General features: G+C 49.7%; 1 protein-coding gene across 1 annotated transcript; it reads left to right on the top strand.

Moving 5' to 3' along the window:
• Window positions 1-2,134: 2,134 nt before the first annotated feature.
• FOXRED2 (FAD dependent oxidoreductase domain containing 2) lies at window positions 2,135-18,847 on the top strand. Its single transcript, XM_016223186.2, has 8 exons — window positions 2,135-3,090; window positions 4,780-5,031; window positions 5,183-5,446; window positions 6,374-6,540; window positions 8,735-8,900; window positions 10,453-10,694; window positions 12,000-12,170; window positions 15,329-18,847. The coding sequence occupies exons 1-8, from the start codon at window positions 2,543-2,545 to the stop codon at window positions 15,586-15,588; spliced, it is 2,070 nt and encodes a 689-aa protein (XP_016078672.2). The 5' UTR covers window positions 2,135-2,542; the 3' UTR covers window positions 15,589-18,847.
• The last annotated feature ends 1,831 nt before the right edge of the window (window positions 18,848-20,678 follow it).

The following is a 20,678-nucleotide window of genomic DNA, read 5'->3' as shown; positions in this document are numbered from 1 at the left end:
CCCTGTCTGGCTTCAATGTTCATTCCACAAGAGGCTTACTGAAGATCGTGTACGCCCTCAGATACTGGAGGAAACAACAGGTCATCATAATGAATAAGGTCATTTCTGCTCTAATGGAGCTTTTCTTTGATGCTTATACAGGCTATGAAAAAAGTGGCTTTTGTTAGTGGTTTCTTTGTCAGGGAAGACTAGAGAGGTTTCAGCTGCTATTTTTAATGAAAAGGAGCTCCAGCCATGCAAAGCTAGAATATAAAGTTCTTTCCACTCTAGGCATGGCTTCCTTCCTTCCCATGAGAACCCTCAGCTCTGTCTCACTGGACTACTTAATGCCTCTTGAAGGTTCCTGTTCTTCCCTCATAAATGCAGTATGTTCTGCCCATGTAAATTTTGATCAAAATTATGACAGATTTTAATCTGTCAGGGTTTATGAGAGGAGCTAGGGTTTATGGAAGTTCTTATACCCTATGCCATTGTGAGAACCTTATAGGAAGAGCTCTTTGGTGGTAACTGTCCCTCCCCTTAATTTCTCTTTCCTTCTATCAGCTGCTCTTCCATTTTTGTCTAGTTCAATTATACATGAGGCTCACCATATTTTTCCTAAGTCCTTTTGATGAAGGAATTACCTACTTGATTCTGTTTCCAAGTGCACAGTCTCATGCAGGATCCACATTCTTCCTCTGGGAAGCCAGCTGTGACCATCCAGTTCATTTGAATGGCAGTTCAGGATCATCCTACCTTCCTCTGTATTGCCTTCACTTCAGCCACACCATTGCCGTGTGTTAGCAGTGGGTTTATGTTTAATGTCTTATGCTGGCCACTTTATTTACAATAGTACCAGCCTCATAAAACATGATTCATGAATGTATAAAAAATATTTTGTAAAGAACTCATAATTGAGTAAAAAAGGGATTGTAATTCCAAGCTCTACTTCTTAACCGGGTGATCTCAAGCAAATCACCCCTAAATCTGTGGAGGTTTTGGCTACAAAATGTTGGAAACAGAATCTCTGACTCACTGGTTGGTGGAAGATAAGTCAGTCATGAATGTTACTTAAACAATAGACTGAATCATTGTAATATCCAGGTAAGAACTTCCAAACCAGTGAAGAATTTTTATAAGATTTTGAGTCAAACAGAGGATATGTCTGGAAGCAAGATCTCAACACTGAGAAAAATGCTTAGAATGAAGTTTGTAGCTTTTGTGCATCAGGCATTGAGGAGGAGAGAGTACAATTCATGAAGGTGGGGATCATTACAGGATAGTTAAGAGTATATGCTCTCTAGATGGTAGTTTCTCTTGAGGTGTCTGAAAAGAAGCACTTCAAAGGTGTGTTAACCTAGATACACAGAAACAAAGGCCAGGGCCTGCTTAAGGCAAAGATAAACCTTTTACTGAAGGACTCATATGCCTGGGGCATGACTACTCACTGTGACCTGCCCAGTTAGGAATTTATGGTCAGCTCAACCTGTGAGATTATTTTCTGTAGAACCCCTTTTTTGGTCCATTAGCAAACACTTGTTAATTGGTTTTTCTATCCTGACTCCACCAACCTGGTTCCCAGCCCCCAAAACCTGGGTAGTCAACTAGTCTTTGGCTACATTAATGGTGGAGTATAAGAGACGGCATCACCTCCAAAGATAATCTCCGTGCCTTGCAAGTGAAAAAGCACAGCTTGAAAACAAGAGCCCCCTCACCCGGTGCTTGGCCAGGACCTGCAGCCCTGGCACCCCCAGCTCCCCGGGCAACCCGTGGAGGCCTCTCCACCGCCGAAATCCCACCGCCGGCCCACGGTGCGGCGTGCCGGGCACGTGACCCCGCCCCCGCCGCTGGCCGCGCGGAGGGGCGGGGCTGCCTCGGGGCGGGAGCCCGCTCCGCCCGCCCGGCCTCACTCTGCGCGCTGCCGGCGGAGCGGCTGCGAGGTGCGAGCCCTGGCCGGGGGCGGCCGGCGGGCCCGGGAGGCCGGAGCTGTGCGCGTGGGCATCGCGCACGCGCGGGGAGCGGCTGCTGAAGGGCGCGCGCCAGCAGGAGGGCGGCCTCGCGCGGGCCGGGCCGCAGGTGTGCTGGGCGTCCGCCGCGTGACCGCAGGGGCCGGGGCACCTGGCGGGGTGGGGTCCGTGCAGGCCACACCTTCAGGCTCCAGCCCCAGGGCAGGGGCGCGGCGACGAGGCTCCTACCCCTAGGCTAAAGACTAGCCCGGGGAGGGCCCGAAGGGGTCTTGGACACCCTTCAAACTAGGGCCAAAAGCGGGGAGCACCCACCTTCTTACTACCATGGCAATAAGAAGAGGGCTGGAGCCCCTGAGAACCGAGGCCCTGAAGGAGATGGAAGAGCTGGGGGTTCCTGGAGGCATCTCCAGAGCCGAGCTAGAAACCATAGCAGATGAGCTCATAAGTCCTTGAGTGCCGGCCCTGGCTCCACCCCAGATAGCAGCGAGCGCCCGGGCGCGCCTCTGCCTCCGGCCAGGCCCGCTCCTCTCCTTTCCCAGGGCCTCGGGCCGCCCGTGAGCCCGGGTCCGAGGCCTCGTCGCCGAGCCTGCCACAGGATGGGCCCCTCCGCCCTGGCCCCGGTGTGGGCCTCCCCGGGGCTGCTCCTGGCCATCGCCCTCCACCCGGCCCTCACCCCGTTCCCGGCCGCGGCCTCGGCGCCCACGCCCCGCGACTACTGCGTGCTGGGCGCGGGGCCCGCGGGCCTGCAGATGGCCTACTTCCTGCAGCGCGCCGGCCGGGACTACGCCGTGTTCGAGCGCCACGCGCGGCCCGGCAGCTTCTTCACGCGCTACCCGCGGCACCGCAGGCTCATCAGCATCAACAAGCGGTTCACGGGCAGGGCCAACGCCGAGTTCAACCTCCGCCACGACTGGAACTCTCTGCTCAGCCACGACCCCCGGCTGCTCTTCAGGCACTACTCCCGCGCCTTCTTCCCCGACGCGGGCGACATGGTGCGCTACCTGGGCGACTTCGCCGACCGGCTGGGGCTCCGCGTGCTCTACAACACCTCCATCGCCCACGTCACTCGGGACAGGGATCCGCAGGCCTGGAACGGCCATTACTTCATCCTGACCGACCAGAAGGGCCGGGGCTACCAGTGCAGGTAGGGCACGGGCCCCAGCGCCCCTGAAGCTCGGGCCTGCCCTGGAGGAGCGGGCACCCCCGGCTGGCCGGCTGGTGGGGAGGAATGGGAGGAATCTGCCGCCCCTGCGCCCACTGAGCCGCAGCGCCAAGAGGTGTAGCTCAGCCACCGTTTCCCACATGTGCCCTAAAACAATGTGATCAAATATGTGTGGAAAATACTACCAGTTCTTTCCTTCAGGATTTGTCAGTCTTTAATAGCTTCATGGTCACCGCTACGCTCCAGCAACATTGGGCATGTAGCACTGCCTAAGCTTATGTACCCCCCAAAACCCTTTTTGTAGAACATCTCCCAGAACTAGTGTTTCCCAGAATACATCCTGAGAAATGCTGGGTCTGGCAAGTGTTAGAGGGGCCCGGTGGGATTTCGGAACTGAACAGGAGGGAAAAGGCCCTGTAGGCAGTGCTACCAGCATTCAGTTTTAGCTTCGTGTCCTGGAGACAATCCAAATTCAGAGTCACAAACTGTCCTGCACTTGCTTCAGCCTCGCTAGGACCTCACGGGAGAGGTTCACTGAGCCCCGCTTTATAGATGAAGAACTGAGGCGCAGAGGAGTCCGGCAACGGGTGCTATGTCACACAGCTTGTAAGTGGTATAGCTGCGCTTTGCGCTCATATCTTTCTGACCCCGAAGCCCGGGTTCTTTCCGCTGCACCAGATTGCCTCTCACTTCCTGGCCATTAGCTGAGCACCTGGCTCCCAGCAGGGGCTCCATCAGAGTTCATATTCCCGGTGTTTTGCCAGAGGCCCAGCCTTACTCCTTGCTTGTTACAACCCAGGGAAAGAAGGGTCGAGCCATTTTGACCCTTGCATTTAAACAGCTGTGCTACAGTGTAGGGGAGTCAGATATGAGCAGAGTGGACAAGAGTCAGAAGACATGGAGGGATAGGAGCTGTGCGTGCTTCTTCTACAGGCCATCCGGTTTGATTTTTTTTTTTTTCCAGTTCAATTTTTGAAACCACCCTGTGATCAAGTCATTCTTCTGCAGGCTGGCAGGATCCAGCTGCCCACCAATACTAAGGGCAGGACTTTGGAATCAGGCTGATCTGTGGTCAGAGTCTGGCTCTGCTGTCTTGGGAGCTTTAGGAGCTTTGGACACTGGCCGTGGGCCTGTTCCTCCTCACGTGTAAAGCAGGCCAGATAACACAAGTCAGGGTTGCTTTGAGCAGTAAGATGGCACATAAAACTGTATAATGCCTGGTAGAGAATTACTCCTCAGCAGATTTCTGCATCTGCCAAACGAGTCAGAAAGGGGAAAGGGGAACACCAAGTCTCATTTTCATCACTGAAGGTGATACTTGGTCTGACTGCTGTGTTCAGAATTAGGTGAATTACTCGTTTTCTCACGGTGCCGCCTTCTGTCAGTCAAATTCATTCTTATATTTGGTATAATCCCAGTGAGGGATAAAGGAAACTGTCTGCTGGAATGAGCTCAGTTAGGGGCTGGAGTGAGCTCAGTTAGGGGCAGGGGTAAAGTCTCACATACACTGGGATGGGTCAGTAAAAGGATGAATGAATGTCCTGTTTTCTTTTAGGAGCCAGCAGTCTGGGTCAGGTGGACAAGCCAAGTGGCAGTCCCAAAGAGCGATTTTTACTTACTGTCTTATAGCTAAGAGACTAAGCCAACTTCCCTTTGTCCCTCCACCTTCAGCGTCCTTCTTGTCGCCACCGGTTTGTCAATCCCCAACCTTGTGGACTTCCCTGGCTCCGAATATGTGGAGGGTTACGAGTCTGTGTCCGTGGACCCCAAGGACTTTGTGGGTCAGAATGTGCTGATCCTGGGCCGAGGGAACTCAGCCTTTGAGACATCAGAGAACATCTTGGGTGTCACCAACTTTATCCACATGCTGAGCCGCTCCCGAGTGCGGCTCTCCTGGGCCACCCACTACGTAGGAGACCTCAGGTATGCCACGCAGCTGCTGCTAGTGAGCTGTGTGTTCTGACCCCTCCAAAGCCATTCTTGACCCCAGCTGGACTAACCAGCTCTTCCTCTGAGTCCCCTTGTACCCAATACAGACTCCTTTCTCTCTCCTGGCATATCCCTTGGGCCCCAGGGCCGTCAACAACGGCCTGCTGGACACCTACCAGCTGAAGTCCCTGGATGGGTTGCTGGAGTCCGACCTGACGGATCTGGCTGTTGTAAAGGACCGTGAGGGCAAGTTCCACATCACCCTAAAGTTCTACGTGGAGGAAAGCAACCAGAGCGCCGAAGCCATCACCCTTCCCCAGGACGACAGTGACAACTTTGCCATGCGTGTGGCCTACGACCGGGTCATCCGCTGCCTGGGCTGGAACTTCGACTTCTCCATTTTTAACAAGTGAGTCCAAGTCAGGGAGGAGCTGGGATCTCATAGCAAACCCCTCTGACGCCTCCCTGGGGGGAGCAGTGTCCCGTCCAGCAGGGCCAGTGCCAAGGCTTCTGGGACTCCACCCTCAGCCTGGATGTGGATGCTGCCTGGTTTCCCACCCAGGCATGAGTTCTCTGTCCACTGAGGAGGGTCCCAGGTGGCTCTGAGACCCTCCATCCTGGAGCAGCAGCAGAACTGAGTCTTCGTCTGTGTTGTGATCCTCCACCCCAGAGATGGGAAGGCAAGAACCAGGAGGTGAATTTGCTGGAAGGCAGTGTGGTGGCGAGGAGCACAGACTCAGGGGTCGATCTGAGATTCTGTCTTACCAAGTCTGTGAGCTCTGGGAAAGTTATTTAACCACGCTTGGCCCCAGCATCATCATTAAAATGGGGATCATAGTTTCTTTTTCATAGGGCTATTGTGAGGGTAAATATAGGAAACTACTTGGCATATACTATATGCTCAATAGAATGTTAGCTGCTGAGATCATTTATAATTGTATTTTGAAGAACTGCTTTGTGGATCTTTAAACAATGCTGCCCCAGTACCTTAGCAAGGCTTAGTATCATAGAATCCATCCAGGGTCTCACTTTCCTTCTGGCCAAGGCACAGGCAGACAAGAACCTGGAGGGCCTGAACCAGACCCTCCTGTCCCATCTGGTCACACAGGGCCCCGTCTTAGCCCAGAGCCCAGCCCTGAGTCAGGCTTGAATCCTTACCCTGACCCCGACCCACCACATCTTTACCCCAAGCCTCAGTTACTCCATCTGTTAAATGGAGATGATTGTACCCGCCTCCTGGGTCATGGTATAATTTAAATGTAGTAAGGAATTTAAAGCACTTTGCTCAGAGCCAGGCATAGCAGTGATTTTTATTAACAATGCTTTCTGCTCACAGGTCCCTCAGACTATCTCCAGGGGGTGAGTTCAGCAAGAAGTACCCCCTGGTCAGAGCTAGCTACGAGTCCAAAGGAAGCCGTGGTCTCTTTGTCCTGGGTACGGCCAGCCACTCTGTGGATTACCGGAAATCTGCTGGGGGCTTCATCCATGGATTCCGATACACAGGTGAGCCCAGATACAACCATCCCCAGAGTCAATAAAGACACTCCAGTTTCCAGCAGCCTTAAAGGGATTGCTCATCAGTGGTCGACTGTCATAAGTTAACAACGCTTTCTGCTCACAGGCCCCTCAGACTGTATCTGGGGCAGGCAGCAGTGGGTTTTCATGGTTTGAGGATATGTCTAGAAAAGCATCAGATAAGGTATAAAAGTATGTACATCTGGGGGGGCATGTTACATGCCTGTGCCCTGTGCGGGTAAAGGGCCATGAGAACACGGAGCTGGAGGAAGGTTGACCTGGGTTCCTCCCCAGCTGGGTGGCCTCAGAGGTTAGGCTTCATAACCTCTCTAAGCCTCTGTAGAATACCCTGATGTCAGAGGTTTGAATGAGGGGAACTCCCCACCCTCAAGGGGCTGTCGTAAGGACTAAAGGAGGCCATACCTGGGACTGTGCTGCTATGGTGCATCTCACACAGAGTTTTTAAGAACCGACAAATTTGAGTAAGAATTGCAATTGGATTATATTTAATCCTTTTCAGAATTCTAGGTACTAAGGGTATAAATGTTCTGCCTTCTAGGTAGGCTGTCCAATGGACACTTTATTGCATGGTGGGTGTTACATAAGCCAGTTAATTCTGTTGTAAATATCATAAAGGTCCTGCATCCTGCAAATTGCCCAAAGTCACCCAGCCAGTGGGTGGCAGAGGTGGAATTTGAACCCACATCTGCCGACTGTAATGCTCACAGCTACCCGCAGAGCTTCAGGCAAATGAGAAACAGTCGTGGGTGCATAGGCCACAGATTGCTGTGGTCATTACTGGTTGAGGAACCCCCTAGGAGAGGGACAGTGCGGCTGTACACAGTACGTTCTGCCCCAACCCTGCTCACCATTCAGCTGAGAAACAGGACCCGAGGGAGACAAGTAGCAAACAGTAAGGCAGAGTGAAACAACAGAAGATAAAAGACGGGCAGCACAGACCACAACCTCGTGGGAGGACATGCCGGAAGCCTTACCCATCCCCCACCTCCCTCCAGTCCATCCCTGCCTCACTTTCCTGACCTGGGGCCTCTACATCTCTTCTGACTGGTCTTCTGCCACTGATCTTTCTGCTTCCCATCCCACCCAGACACTATAGTACCCACCAAAACAACCTTTCTTTCAAAAAAATAATAATAAACCTTATCCTTCTTGTATTTGCAAATCTTTAATGGTTCCCCATCTCCGTAGGGAGAGTTCCAGCTCCTGGGCATGGCATTCGGAGCTTTGCGCAGGCCAACACCAGTCCACCTTTCCAACCTGGTCCCTCACCTGCTTTTAAAACATGCCAGTCTCTCTCAAGATTTTATTTCTTCACATATTTGCTCCTTTTGTCAGGGCACTGTTCCTAAACTTCTTTAGCTGTGTAATTCCTCAATCTTTTGCAAAACTCAGCTTAGCCATGGTTTCCTCCAGAAAGCCAGATGTCTTGGTGAGGCTGCACGTCTTCCTATGACTGTGGGCCAGCTGAGACCCTGTCACGTGAGCTATGTCCTTGCCTTTACTGGATTGGGATGTTGTGTTCATTCATTTTGGAAGAGCAGGCACCTGTGTGCTGTGCCCCAGTTTCACAACTGTATCTGGCAGCCCCAGATATACAGAAAGAGGTCTCCCTGTCGTTTTAGATAGCTGCTGCTTTTCTGTCCTGACATAAATATACAAAGTATCTCAAAATAGAACTTAGTGACAGACTGGATTCAGGCTGTGAAGGAGAGGGCACAGTCAAAGGTTTTCCATTTGGGAGCCTCTGATGGAAACAGGGATTATGAGAAGGGGAGAGGTTGCAGAGGAAGGCTCTGGGTCTAGTTTTGACACACCACATGTGGAGTGACAGCTGTGGGACTTCCATATGCAGATGGCGAAAGCAGGGGGGCAAACACTGGCCTGGGGACCACATCCAGCCATGCCCCTTCACTTAGCTGTGCTCTGTGGCTGCTTCCACACCAGAGGGGTAATTGAGTAGACAGACTGCAAAGCCGAAAATGCTTCCCATCTGGCCTTACACAGAAACCATTGGCTGACCCTGCTCTAAAGGCCTCTTCTTGGCATCATGAGTACAGCGTGTATTGAGTTCAGAGAAGTCGACGGGGACCTTCTGTCCCTCCTTATGGCGGAAAATAAATTCTTAAGTGCCACGCGCCTTTCCTCCCTCTGGCCCTTCCAGTGCGCGCTGTTCACCGGCTGCTGGAGCACCGCCACCACGGCATCACCTGGCCCTCCACCGAGCACCACAGCACGCAGCTGGCCAGCTCCATCCTCCGGCGTGTGAATGAGGCTTCTGGGCTCTACCAGATGTTCAGTGTGCTGGCCGATGTGGTCCTGCTGAAGGAGTGAGTCACTCACCCCACCCTCTTCCCCCCCCCCAACCTGCCTTACACCCATCGAGCCTCTTCCCTTCCTGTCCCGGGGGGGAACAGCCCAGTGGTTCCCGCCTAAGATGAAGCCTGAGGAGAAATGGGGGTGGTGTGGGGGAGATGGATTTATTCTGGAGACAAATCAGTGAAATCCACACCACCAGCTCTGCAGACAGACAGACAGTCCTGAGTATGAATCCGCACTATGCCTCGTTCTACCTGTGTGACCTTGGGCAAGTTAGTTAGCCTCTCTGGGCCTTTCTCTCATCTGCAAAATGGCAATAATAACACGTACCTTGCAGGACTGCAGGAAGGAGTAAAGGTAACTGGTAGAAAGCATTTGGCACCAGGTAAATGAGCAGTAAACTGTGACACCAGTGTGATTTAAGAGCTCCCTGGGGCTAGGACCAAGTTGTCTCTGTATCAGTCAAGTGGTAAGGGGACATTTCCTGAGAGGCAACAGTGCGGAAGGGCTGGAGGGGGAGGACCTCAAAGAACAGGTGGCAGGTGAGAAGCAGAGGAAGAACCCTGAGGGAGTATAACACACACCAAATTCAAGGAAGGGCAAGAAATGCGGGGGCAGTGCTCAGCACGGACACTTCCCGTCATCCTCGGCCTCTCACTTTCACGCCCATTCACCACATTCAAACTATCTGTAAATCCTGTCAGCTCTACCTTCGAGTTATGTAGACCCTGACCACCTCTCACCAGCTCTGCCACTGCCCCTCGGTCCGGACCACCAGCATCTCTAACATGCACTGGTCCAGCAGCAGTCTGCTCTCAACACAGTGGCCAGGGTGGTACTTTATTTATTTTTTTTAATATATCTTTATTGATTTCAGAGAGAGGAAAGGAGAGGGAAAGAGAGAGAGATCAAAACATCAGTGATGAGAGAGTCATTGATTGGCTGCCTCCTGCACACCCCAGACTGGGGATCAAGCCCGCCCCTGACTGGGAATCAAACCCCAATCGCCTGGATCCTAGGTCGATGCTCAACTGCTGAGCCACGCCCGGCTGGGCACATGTACTTTAAAAATACGAGTCACACGAATTCATCCCTGCTCAAAACTCTCCCAAGCCCAGTGGCTTGCTGTCAGTCCAGATGAAACCAGAAGTTCCCATCACAGAGCACACAAGCCCTCCCTGACATGCCCCCGAAGACCTCCTGAAGCCCCTCTCCACCCTCCCCCAAAGCCCACTCCAGCCCCTGGCCTTCTTCCTGTCCTTGAACATAGCAAGGCATTCGCCCCGTCCCGGAGCTTTCCTGTTACTCTTCCCTCAGCCTGGATCACCCTGCCCGTAGCCATGTCAGGTTACTCAGTTCTCCAGAATCCAGCACGTGTGTAGTTCAGGGCTCAGCTGTAAGTGATGTTAATGTGAGATGTGCGAGGCCAACCTGAGTCTGTATCCTGTTTGACTGTCGCTTCTTGGAGGGAGAGAGACACATACACCCACAGGCCCACATGTACACGCCTCTTACTCTGCCACGGCACTGAGGTCTCGCCCTCCCATTTGCTATGACCCCCAGGAATGCCACAGCATTTGAGTACCTGGAGGAATTCCCCATGCAGATGCTGGCCCAGCTGGAGACGATCACAGGAAGGAAGGCCCGGCACGGGCTCTTTGTCATCAACATGGAGTATGGCAGAAATTTCTCTGGACCCGACAAGGATGTCTTTGTTTATGACCGGTCTGTGGGGTACACAGAAGACGCCTGGCAGTCTAACTTCCTCCACCCTGTCATCTACTACTACAGGCACCTCCCCACCGGTGAGCTGAGTCCCTACTCTCCCTCCCCTCCCATGTGGGCTTTCTTAAGGAAGGCACTCCTCAGGCCCACTGTGTATCGAGGTGTCACCATTAGTCCCTCACACAGCACTCAGCTGACAGAGGAGAACCACTGGGGACTCTGCCCAGAGACCACATGGGACAGAAGGTCCAAGAATGGCAAATGATGTTCTCAGATTCTGGCCTGTACTATGACCAGGTTGGGCCACACACAGAGTGGCATGATCTCCAGGCAGCACGTAATGAGAGGGGCACTGTCTTACTGTGTGTCTCCAAAGGATGCTGACCATGGAGTGGGGAGGGGGGACCTGGAGACAATTAGAAGGAACAGGGAAAGGAACTGGAAGTGGTTAGTGCAGGAGTGGAATGTGGAGTACAGAATAGCTAGGAAGTACCCCCAGGTCTGTCCTTGCCTTGCTGTGTAACCTTGGACCATTTATTAACCTCTCTGAGCCTCAGCTTCCTCATAAAATGGGGACAAAAACAGTACCTTCCTTCCTTGTATGAGGATAAATGAGGTAATATATACAGAATGCCAGCACAGTGCCCACCAACAGATGAACCACTTGGGGGAACCCCACTCCTGCTTCAGGACTTGAAGGGCTGTCACTTGGAAGAAGATGATCTAAAAAATGGCAGAGGTCTGGGAGGCTGAATAAAGGGGAGAAAATGGAGGACATCTGTAATACTTTCAATAAAATAAATTTAATAAAAAATTTAAAAGGGCAGAGGTAGAATCAACAGAAGTGACAGGAACGCAGGTTTATATCCAGTATAAGGAACAATTAATGGAACTGCCCCACAGTGGAATGGGTTGCCTCCTAGAGTCAGATTTCCCAGTACAGGAGTGGTTGGGTCATGACTTGAGCCATCTGATAGGGACACCACAGAAGGGAGCCCACAGCAGGTGGGAGTTGGACTAGATGAGCTCTAAGACCCCTTTGGATGTGGGACCTGAGCCTTTTCACAGAAAGACCAATTCTGAAGCACCCATAACAGACCTCAGTCTATGTGAGCCTTAGAGAAACATCAAGTGATTGGTCTTAGTTCTGCCTTCTGATACCACAAGGGACAAGTCTAGTTTTGTCCTGCTTCCTCATGATAACCTTCCAAACATTTGGAGATGGCTGTTGAACACACTGACCACAGCCAGCACAGAGGTGTACCAGGAAAGCCGAGCATGAGTGAGCAAGGCAGGCATTGGGGATGTGAGGGAACCACACTGTTGGCTCCAGGATGGGAAGCCCAGCTGCTTGGCTCTGACACAGCCCTGCCTCTTCCCCACAGAGCAGGAGGTGAGGTTCCGCCCTGCAGACTGGCTGCTGCCTCGACCCACAGCCATCCACCACATCGTGGAAGATTTCCTGACAGACTGGACCGCCCCAGTGAACCACATTTTACCTCTGAGGCGCTTCCTGGAGAACTGTTTGGACACCGATTTGCGAAGCTTCTATGCAGGTAACTTAAGTTCCCAGAAGGGCAAAGGGACTGAGCTAGAGATTGAAGAGAGACCAGATAGATCCATGCCCTGTGATATTTCAGGATGCACATCTAGAAACCCAAGCCCAAGACTTCCATTTCCCACAACATGGTGGACTAGGTGTTCACAGAAACCTCTCCCAGTAGAGCACGCCTGAAAATGCTGAATAAATAGTCTTTTTTAAGGAACTGGCAGGAAAATTAGGAAACTTTCCAGAAACCAGATACTACGAAAAGCATAAACACAAGCTGTGCATGGGTTATCTTTTGGTCATCAGTAGGCTAGAGTCTGGGTAATTGAGCCAGCACTGTGGATAGGAAGGTGAGGCTGGAGCAGGTTGAGAAGTGTTTAGAGACCTTCAGATAAGCTTGGATCTCAGTGGGTAAACTAAGTAGGAGGCAAAAAACACTCCCAAGACAGAGATGGTAGAGACACATGTTCTTTGGCTCTGGATAGAGTAGGGGGAAATTGCCCCTGATGATTTCTAACCACTAGGCCTCACTTGTGTAAGTTTTGGGCCAAACTGCACACTATCATGGTACAGAAATCACAAAAGTAATAGCAAGTCTTTTGTGAAGAAATACTTTAAAACTAGGCCTCAAAAAATTTCCACAGACAGTTTCAAGGAACATGAACTCCCAAGCAAAAATCACTTAGCACATAAGGACACAAACCACCCTGAGAGAGTGTCAGCAGAAACACAAACTAACTGTAGGATGAAACCAAAAGGCTGCTGGAATTGGTATGGCCAGATAGAGGACATAAAGTCTGTCTAAAATATGTGATGGAATGAAAATGAGATTGTTGAAAATACAATTGACTGGGCTGTTTTGAGAAAGGTCCACATAAAGCTTCTGGAAATGAAAAAATAAATTGGTCATTGGAAACTCAACATAAAGATATAGTAACAAATTAGAGATGAAGAGAGTATTGATGAACTGGAAGATAGCTCTGATAGCCAAATCGAAAGAGGGACTTGGGGAGAGAAGTCTAATCCAGAGGGAGAACTGATTGAAACAGGTAAAATTTTTGTCTTTTTAACCCACTGAATGCCTAGAATATCCACTCTTTTCTGTTCAGCAAACATCTCTTAAAAACAAATTGTATATAAGTTACTATTCATATCAAATCAGGTTAGAAACGGTCAGTCTCTAGCCTGCAGATCAGAGAGCAAGTGTTCTTGTTTCATCCCCAGGTGATATCCTCAGCCCACTTTGAAATAAAAATGTATATATTAAGGGAGATGGCGCAAAACAGTAGTTTAAATTAATAGTCTAAATATAGGTAGATGCTCCAACAGAGTAATTCATAGAGCAGAGCACTAGCATTCTATAAATAATCTGCTTACACATGAAACTGTTACAAATCTAGAAACCTCAGCTACAAAATCCCTGTCTGTTTCTCGAGGTTTCAGTAGTGCACAAAGATGCCAGTGCCTGGTAGGGAACATATTCCCACCAGCGCATCCTCACAGGCCTTCAGCCTCCTGGCTCCACTCCCTGGGTACTAGTACCACAATGATAGTGTGCAATTTGGCCTCAAACTCACACAAGTGAGGCCTAGTGGTTGGAAACCCACTCCCTAGATACTAGTACAAGCCACTATGTGTCACTGCCTTGAAGTTGGAAGAATCCTGCCTGGCAGAGGGCCAACTGGCAGAGGGTGGACTTTCTCTCCACCCCCTAGAATCTTAGATGATGTACAGCTGCCAGTTCTGTTCCCAGGTTCTGCTGGGCTTTTCTGCACCTGCCCCTGCAGAAGGACGATGCACGTCATCAGAAGGTGGCGCTTGCCAAAAGGCCACCTTGCTGCCCCTCCACCATCCTCCCCACACACCTGCTGTCCTCCCTGCTTGGAGGGGATTGTCAGGGCCTGTTCTGCCAGGGACCTTCTGTGCTGTAAGTCAGAACTGAAGTAGGAAATAATACTTGTGTGGCAGCCTGTTCACCCGTGTAAGCCTCACATTCTTTGCGATACAGGGGTGGGCAAAAGTAGGTTTACAGTTGCATTGTGACATTCTTTTGAGTTAATAAAGCTGTTGTAATAATCATAACCAGCATGCCTTTTTCCATACGAACAACTTTAGACCTACTTTTGCCCACCCATGTATGCCCATTTTTTTAAGGTAAAAGACAAGCTGATTTTCTGACACTCACTCCATCTTCCCATCCTGTCTCTCAATCCCTCAGAAGACTGAGCCCATATCTGTTTCATCTTTTCTATTTTTTATTGTTTCATTTTTATTTTTTAATCCTCAAAATATCTGAGGATATTTTTTCCATGGCTTTTCAGAGAAATGGAAAGGGAGAGAGAAACATTGATGTGAGACACATCGATTGGTTGCCTCCTGCTCACGTGCCAGCCAGCTCTGGGGATGGAGCCTGCAACCGAGGTACATGCCCTTGGCCAGAATCAAACCTGGGACCCTTCAGTCCGCAGGCCGACTCTCTAACCACTGAGCAAAACCAGCCAGGGTAACCTTTTCTATTTTTTAAATCAAAGTTATATAATACCTGGCTAAGAGGCTTTTTTCCACCTCCATTCTCACTCTCCGGAAGCAACTACTTCTAGTTCTTCTGGTAGTTTCTTCCAATTTCTAAATAAAAAGTCCCCACACGATTTCCTGATTGGTCAGGTTTGACGCATCAACTGCTGTGGCACAGACGAGGGTAAATCACAGACATGATTGACCAGGTTTGTCTTTATAACCCACAGTGCTGAGAACAGGGCTTACATGCGTGTTTGCTAGTCCAATACTGTTGAGGGAATAAATCTTTGCAGGCAGCTCTGAGCTCAAAATGGGACTGAGGTCCACTCCTGGCTGGCTGAGCCCCGCCCCAGGCTGGCCCAGGCAGAGCATCTTGCAGGCCAATCTCTGGAAGCTGAATCGCTTCTGGGGTTGCTTTCATTCTGGAGCCTCGGTCTTCCACGGTGGGCCGGCCTATTTCTGGAACCGCAGAAGGGTTGAGTTCCATGGCTGCTCAGGTCAGAAGTGAGATGCCCAGGAACATCAGCTCCCAGGCTCAGGGATGTAGGGGTCCTGGGGGAGGCCCCTGGGGCCCTGGCAGCTCCTCCTTCTGCACCTCTCCCCACACTTCTCAGCCCAACTCATTCATGTCCTTTTGCTTTTCTGTAGAGTCCTGTTTCCTGTTCGCCTTAACACGCCAGAAGCTGCCCCCCTTTTGCCAGCAGGGGTACCTGAGGATGCAGGGGCTGGTGGGAACCAAAAGCCTCCGGCAGCACAGAGTGGAGAGTGGGCTCCTGCAGGACTATGGTGTAACGGGCAGGCACAGGGAGGACAGTGGGCAATGGCCTGTCTACCATGAGCCAGTAGATCAGCCCCAGGCTGCAGGGCCCCTGGTCCAGCCCCTCAAGAGCAACAAGGAGGAGCTGTGATGCGCAGGTCTTTCCTACCCAGGCCCACAATCAGCCTTCCTCCCCACAGCCCCATGCTCCCACTGACGTGTGACTGCCAAAGACCACCCGGATCATCACAATGACCACACCAAAACCACAGAGGGCATGCAGGAGCTAAAGGCGGCCATGTGGTGGTCTCCTCCCCTGTTGGATCCATAGGTACGTGGGAGGTGAGGTCAGAGAAGGGCACCCTCAGCCAGGTAGAAGTCGCCTTCCACAGCAGGGCTTCTCTACAAGTGAATTGTTACTGAGCACCAGGCTGGCCTCAGTGGTCCCTTTTCCTTCTGGTCTCCTCAAATGGGCCCTAATCCCACCCGTCGTGGAGCATTTCACAGGTGTAACCCATCTCATCTGCATGAGGGTTAGTGGCCGGTTCTTTAAAACAGAAGCTCTAATGTCCTTAACCATGTAGGGCAGGTAGGACTATTACCCCTGATGACGACACCAGCTCAGAGAGGTTAGGTGACTCCCAGGATCCCAGCCAGCAGTCCCTTAAAGCCTGTCCCACCACACCACACTACCTCTCCCACCCCCATCGCTGTTTTCAAGAAGGGGGGTGCAGTGCAGGGGAGCTGGGCTAATGGTCATGGGCCCAGCGGGCTGTCATCAGGCAGAGATAAGCATCTAATCTAAGCAGGTTTCTCCCTGAGCAGAAGTCAGAGCTGCTTTCTCCCTGGACTGCACTCCCTGACTTATCTTCAATCTCTGTTTTCTTCTTTCATCCTGTCTTCTGGCATCCTGAACAATGCCTCGTGTCACAAGGCCAATCAAATTTAAACCATCCCCACACTTTTTTTTTTCTTTTAATATATCTTTATTGATTTCAGAGAGAGGAAAGGAGAGGGAGGGAGAGAGAGAGATAGAAACATCAATGATGAGAGAGTCATTGATCAGCTGCCTCCTGCACGCCTCCGACTGGGGAACAAGCCCGCAGCCCGGGCATGTGCCCTGACCAGGAATTGAACCCAAATCACCTGGATCCTAGGTTGACGCTCAACCACTGAGCCACGCCGGCCGGGCCCCCACACTGTCTTGCAGTGCAGATGCTCTGGGAGGTTGTTTACCTGCTGTTTGTAAAGAGCCTCCTCAGCTTGTGCGGAGACAAATATAAACACTTACATGATATCGATGATGAATTCCAGTTCCCTTAGCGGTTCTGGTTCTTCACTGTCCTTCCTCACCAGGGATCTGTTCCCTTCTTTACTTTCCCATCAGGCATTTTAGTCCTGTTTATGAGTAAGCCATGGGAAAGCATTGTACATAAAATAATCATGGTGATTTTTCAAGGCCAGAATCATAGGTGATTGCTTTCTCACTGGTTCTTACTAGCCGTTTGTGTAGCCACTCCAAATTTGAGGGACCCGGGCTTTCTGGCTCCACAGCCATTTTCTGGGACCATTCTCTTGGCTAGGTTCAAATCCCTTTCCCTACCTGGCCCCCCTCCTCCTGTCTGCAGATGCCTCCCCCTCTAGTCACTTGTGGAATTAGAACAATTCAATTCCAGCCTCCTTAGCCTGTGGCAGTAGTGTCTACCCCATGACAATACTTGGCATAGTTTTGGGGGGGTTATTTATTGGGGTGACAATCATTAATATGAACATACAGGTTTCAGGTGTGGGTTTCTATGTTACAAGACCTGTATATTACTCTGTTTCCCACCACCCGTTGGCATAGTTTGCTGGCAGCTAAAACTTACAAATTAAGGGTCTCTCCCTAATCCCAGGGTGTTGGGTTCACTGTGTCATACAGATTACAGATAAACCAAAATTGGGCCCATCAGCCCACCCTTCCTTTCCAGACCTTTTTTAAATAAATCTTTTCATTAGGACTGTATCCATGATACCACATTCTATTCATACACATCTCGCCTACCTGATTACTAAAGACTCACTGGACCAAGTTCCTCCTCTAACCACGGCCTGACTTCACTAATTCCTCCTTTTTTTTTTTTTTTTAAATATTACGAAGTTACTGGTGCAAAGTAGACAAATCAGTGAAATAAGAGACCAGAAACAGACCCCATTCTAAGTAAGAAGGAGGTGATTTTTAAAAAGAAGTCACAAACCAGTGGAAAAGATTGTGCAGGACCATGCACTAAATAATGTTGGACTAATGGTTAGTAATTTAGAAAAGAAAATGCATCACATTTTAGACTCTATTTTATACTATACTTCAAAACTAATTCCAGATGAATTTTTTTAAAGAAAATTGTAGAAATGAAAAGGCAAAACAGCATGGGCAAAAATAATTACAGCAAAATATAACAAAAATAAATAATAAGTATCATTATATATAGAACTGATTGAAATAAATGAGAAAAATGAAGTTAAGTAAACTATGGTATATTCGCCCCATGGAATATTACACAGCTCTCAAAAACTCTAAAATGTGGTGAAAGATGGTGTAAAACAAATACATGTGAATTAACGTTAAGTGAAAAGCAGGATATGAAATTGTAGTTGCAGCTTCTTTAAACTAGATAGAAACAGAAACCCGCGTGCTACGGGAAGGAAGCCTCACAGATGTCATCTGTGGCTGTGTTAGGTTTGCAGAGGTCTTTTTTTAAATGTTGCTTTTTTCTCCTTTTGTCCAAATTTGGAGTTACACTCTATAGCGAAATAAATACTTTTTTTTTTTTTAAATCACATGTTTTTAGAATTTAAAATTGCTGGGGGAGAGTGGAACTGGAGCCCTTCCCAGAGGATATGCGCTGCCCTCTTGGTCCAGGCAGTGCCCAAGGTATCATCCCATCTCCCCAGCTGGGAAGACACTGCACCAAGTGCTGGGGGAAAGAATGTTCTCAGTCTAGAGAAGTGAATTTTAAGTGGGGTGTGTTCCTCTCTAGGGTCTTTGGACTGACTGACCCAGCACAGCAGAGATCTCTGGAAGAATCTTCCCTCCCATGAGAGAGAAAATGAAAGATTGAAACCGTTATTTTATGGAGGTCTCCTGGGTGTCATCTCCAATCCACTGTAGAGCCCCAATTCCTTTTATCTGATAAAATTGGGCTGTACCTAAAAGCTGCCTAGACATGAACTCACCAAGAAGTGAGTTTATCTGCTAATCTAATCATTTATTACCTTCTACATGGCCAGAACTGTACTATGGTGGTTTTAAAAATATGTCCACAAATTCTTTTATATTTCTCCCCCAAAGAAGAGGACCTTAGTTCCTTCCTGTTGGGTGTGGGCTGGACTTCATTACTCATTTCTAGCAAATAAAATACATCAGAATGACAGGAGGTCATTTTCAAGATTAAGTTATTAAAAAGACGCACTCATCCACTGAGAGACTGCACTTTCCCCCGCCCCCTTCTCTCTCAAGTCCCTGGGGGAGGCCACCAGTCACGTCAAGAGGACATCCAGTATGTAGAGGCCCCATGGCAAAGAACTAAGAGCTTCCATGTGAGTAAGCCTGGAAGTGGATCCTACTCCAGTCCAGCCTTCAGATGACTGTAGCTCTGGCCACCACCTTGAACACAGCCTTGTGAAAGACCCTGAGCAGAACCACCCAGTTAAGCAGCTCTCTGATTCCTGAGCCAGAGAAACTGAGAGACAATGTTTGTTGTTTCAAGCTGCTAATTTGAGGGGTTATTTGTTACACAGCAATAGATGACTAATACATGCACTAAACAGCTTACCTGCATTCATTTAATTCTCACCACAACCCTAAGAGGTAGATATTACCATCCCCATTTTACAGATGAGGAGCCAAAGGCTGAGAACGATTACACAGCAAGTCAGTGGTGCGGTGCTTTGAAAACCCAGTTCCTTTGAGCCATCCTCTAAATATCATGTAATTAAAGCAACCCTTTCCTCATCACCATCCCTATGCGCTTCCTTCATGTGAACACTGGGTGACAAGAAATTGAGACCAAGCAATTCTCAAACCTAGGAAAGTGTGTGGTTCCCACAGGAGGACAGTGACGTGTGTTGAAACACTGATTACACAAAAGGCACCCACCCTCAAACAGCGCTAATCCACTGCATCAGACCAGACTCCCTGTGACCCACGCAGGGTGGGATAACTCCAGGTGGGAAGAGGAGAGCTCCGGAGTCTGGAGCATCGGCCCTCACCAGGCTTTAGCTGGGGACCCTCGGCTCTGACCAGTCACGTCATCCCCACAAGCCAAATTGGATTCTTCCCTAGAAAAGAAACCAGAGGCTGCATCATTTCACTGCAGATGCTTATTTTCTTAAGTATGGTAAAAGTGCTGACTGGGGAATGGTTTCTGTCAGACTGCAGGCTTTAAGAAAGCATTTAATTCAATCTGGCATCCCAGACAGAATGTAAATCTACAAAGTGAAGTTGATGGGCAAATATATGAGATGCTTTAGCCCAAGTATTTAATCCAAGTATATCACACGACCAATCCATCAAGCCTTAAATAAAAAATAGCACGCAACAGATGTGCTGAAGCAGGGCGGAGAGGGCCAGCAGAGCGGCTCACGGCTTTCCCAGTTCTGCGTAAATAAGACTGATTTGCCTGCTCTTCTGGACAAAGCCCCAGGCTTCCCGCAAACCGCAGAATCTTCCAAAAGTGTGTCACCTGCTTTTTCATTCTCTTTGAGATGCTACTATCTCAGACCAAGTTCTCAAGTCATTCCAAATCATTATAAATTAATTAAATGCAGAAAAGCCCTACTAAAGAAAAACACAATATCTCAGAATGTTCAGTGTGTTATAATCTGCCACTGTCGTTCAGAAACAAAGCAACTACAGAAAAACATAAGATGAGCCCCTTAACACCAACCATGTTTAATGGTGTTAAATAAGTCAGTCTATCAGGAAAAGAAGTGCCCAACAGCCTCTGTTGTGAGGCACTGTGGTAGACAAATGGCCAACAGCTCTAGGACAACTCCTATCAAGATGTGAGGTCTATGTCCCCTCCCCTTGAATTAGGGTGCCCTCTGCGACTGTTTTGACTAAAAACATGGTGGGAGTGGTGCCACGATAGTTTCTGGGCATAGGCCCTAAGAGACTGGCAATTTCCACCACCGCTCTGGGAACCCAGCCACCAGGCTGTGGTGCAGCCCCAGGGAGAGGCCCATGTAAGAGCCAGCGCCAGC

Source organism: Miniopterus natalensis, chromosome 2 (assembly GCF_054644295.1).
Source record: "Miniopterus natalensis isolate mMinNat1 chromosome 2, mMinNat1.hap1, whole genome shotgun sequence".
In the NCBI taxonomy this organism is placed as follows: Eukaryota; Metazoa; Chordata; class Mammalia; order Chiroptera; family Miniopteridae; genus Miniopterus; species Miniopterus natalensis.
Note: the sequence above shows the minus strand (reverse complement) of the source record. Positions and strands in the feature narration are given on the sequence as shown.

Excerpts from the sequence above, each read along its gene's own strand:
- FOXRED2 (XM_016223186.2), top strand. The coding sequence starts at position 2,543 with ATGGGCCCCTCCGCCCTGGCCCCGGTGTGGGCCTCCCCGGGGCTGCTC. Across the intron at positions 3,091-4,779 it reads GGCCGGGGCTACCAGTGCAG|CGTCCTTCTTGTCGCCACCG; the intron begins GTAGGGCACGGG and ends CTCCACCTTCAG. Across the intron at positions 10,695-11,999 it reads CTACAGGCACCTCCCCACCG|AGCAGGAGGTGAGGTTCCGC; the intron begins GTGAGCTGAGTC and ends TCTTCCCCACAG.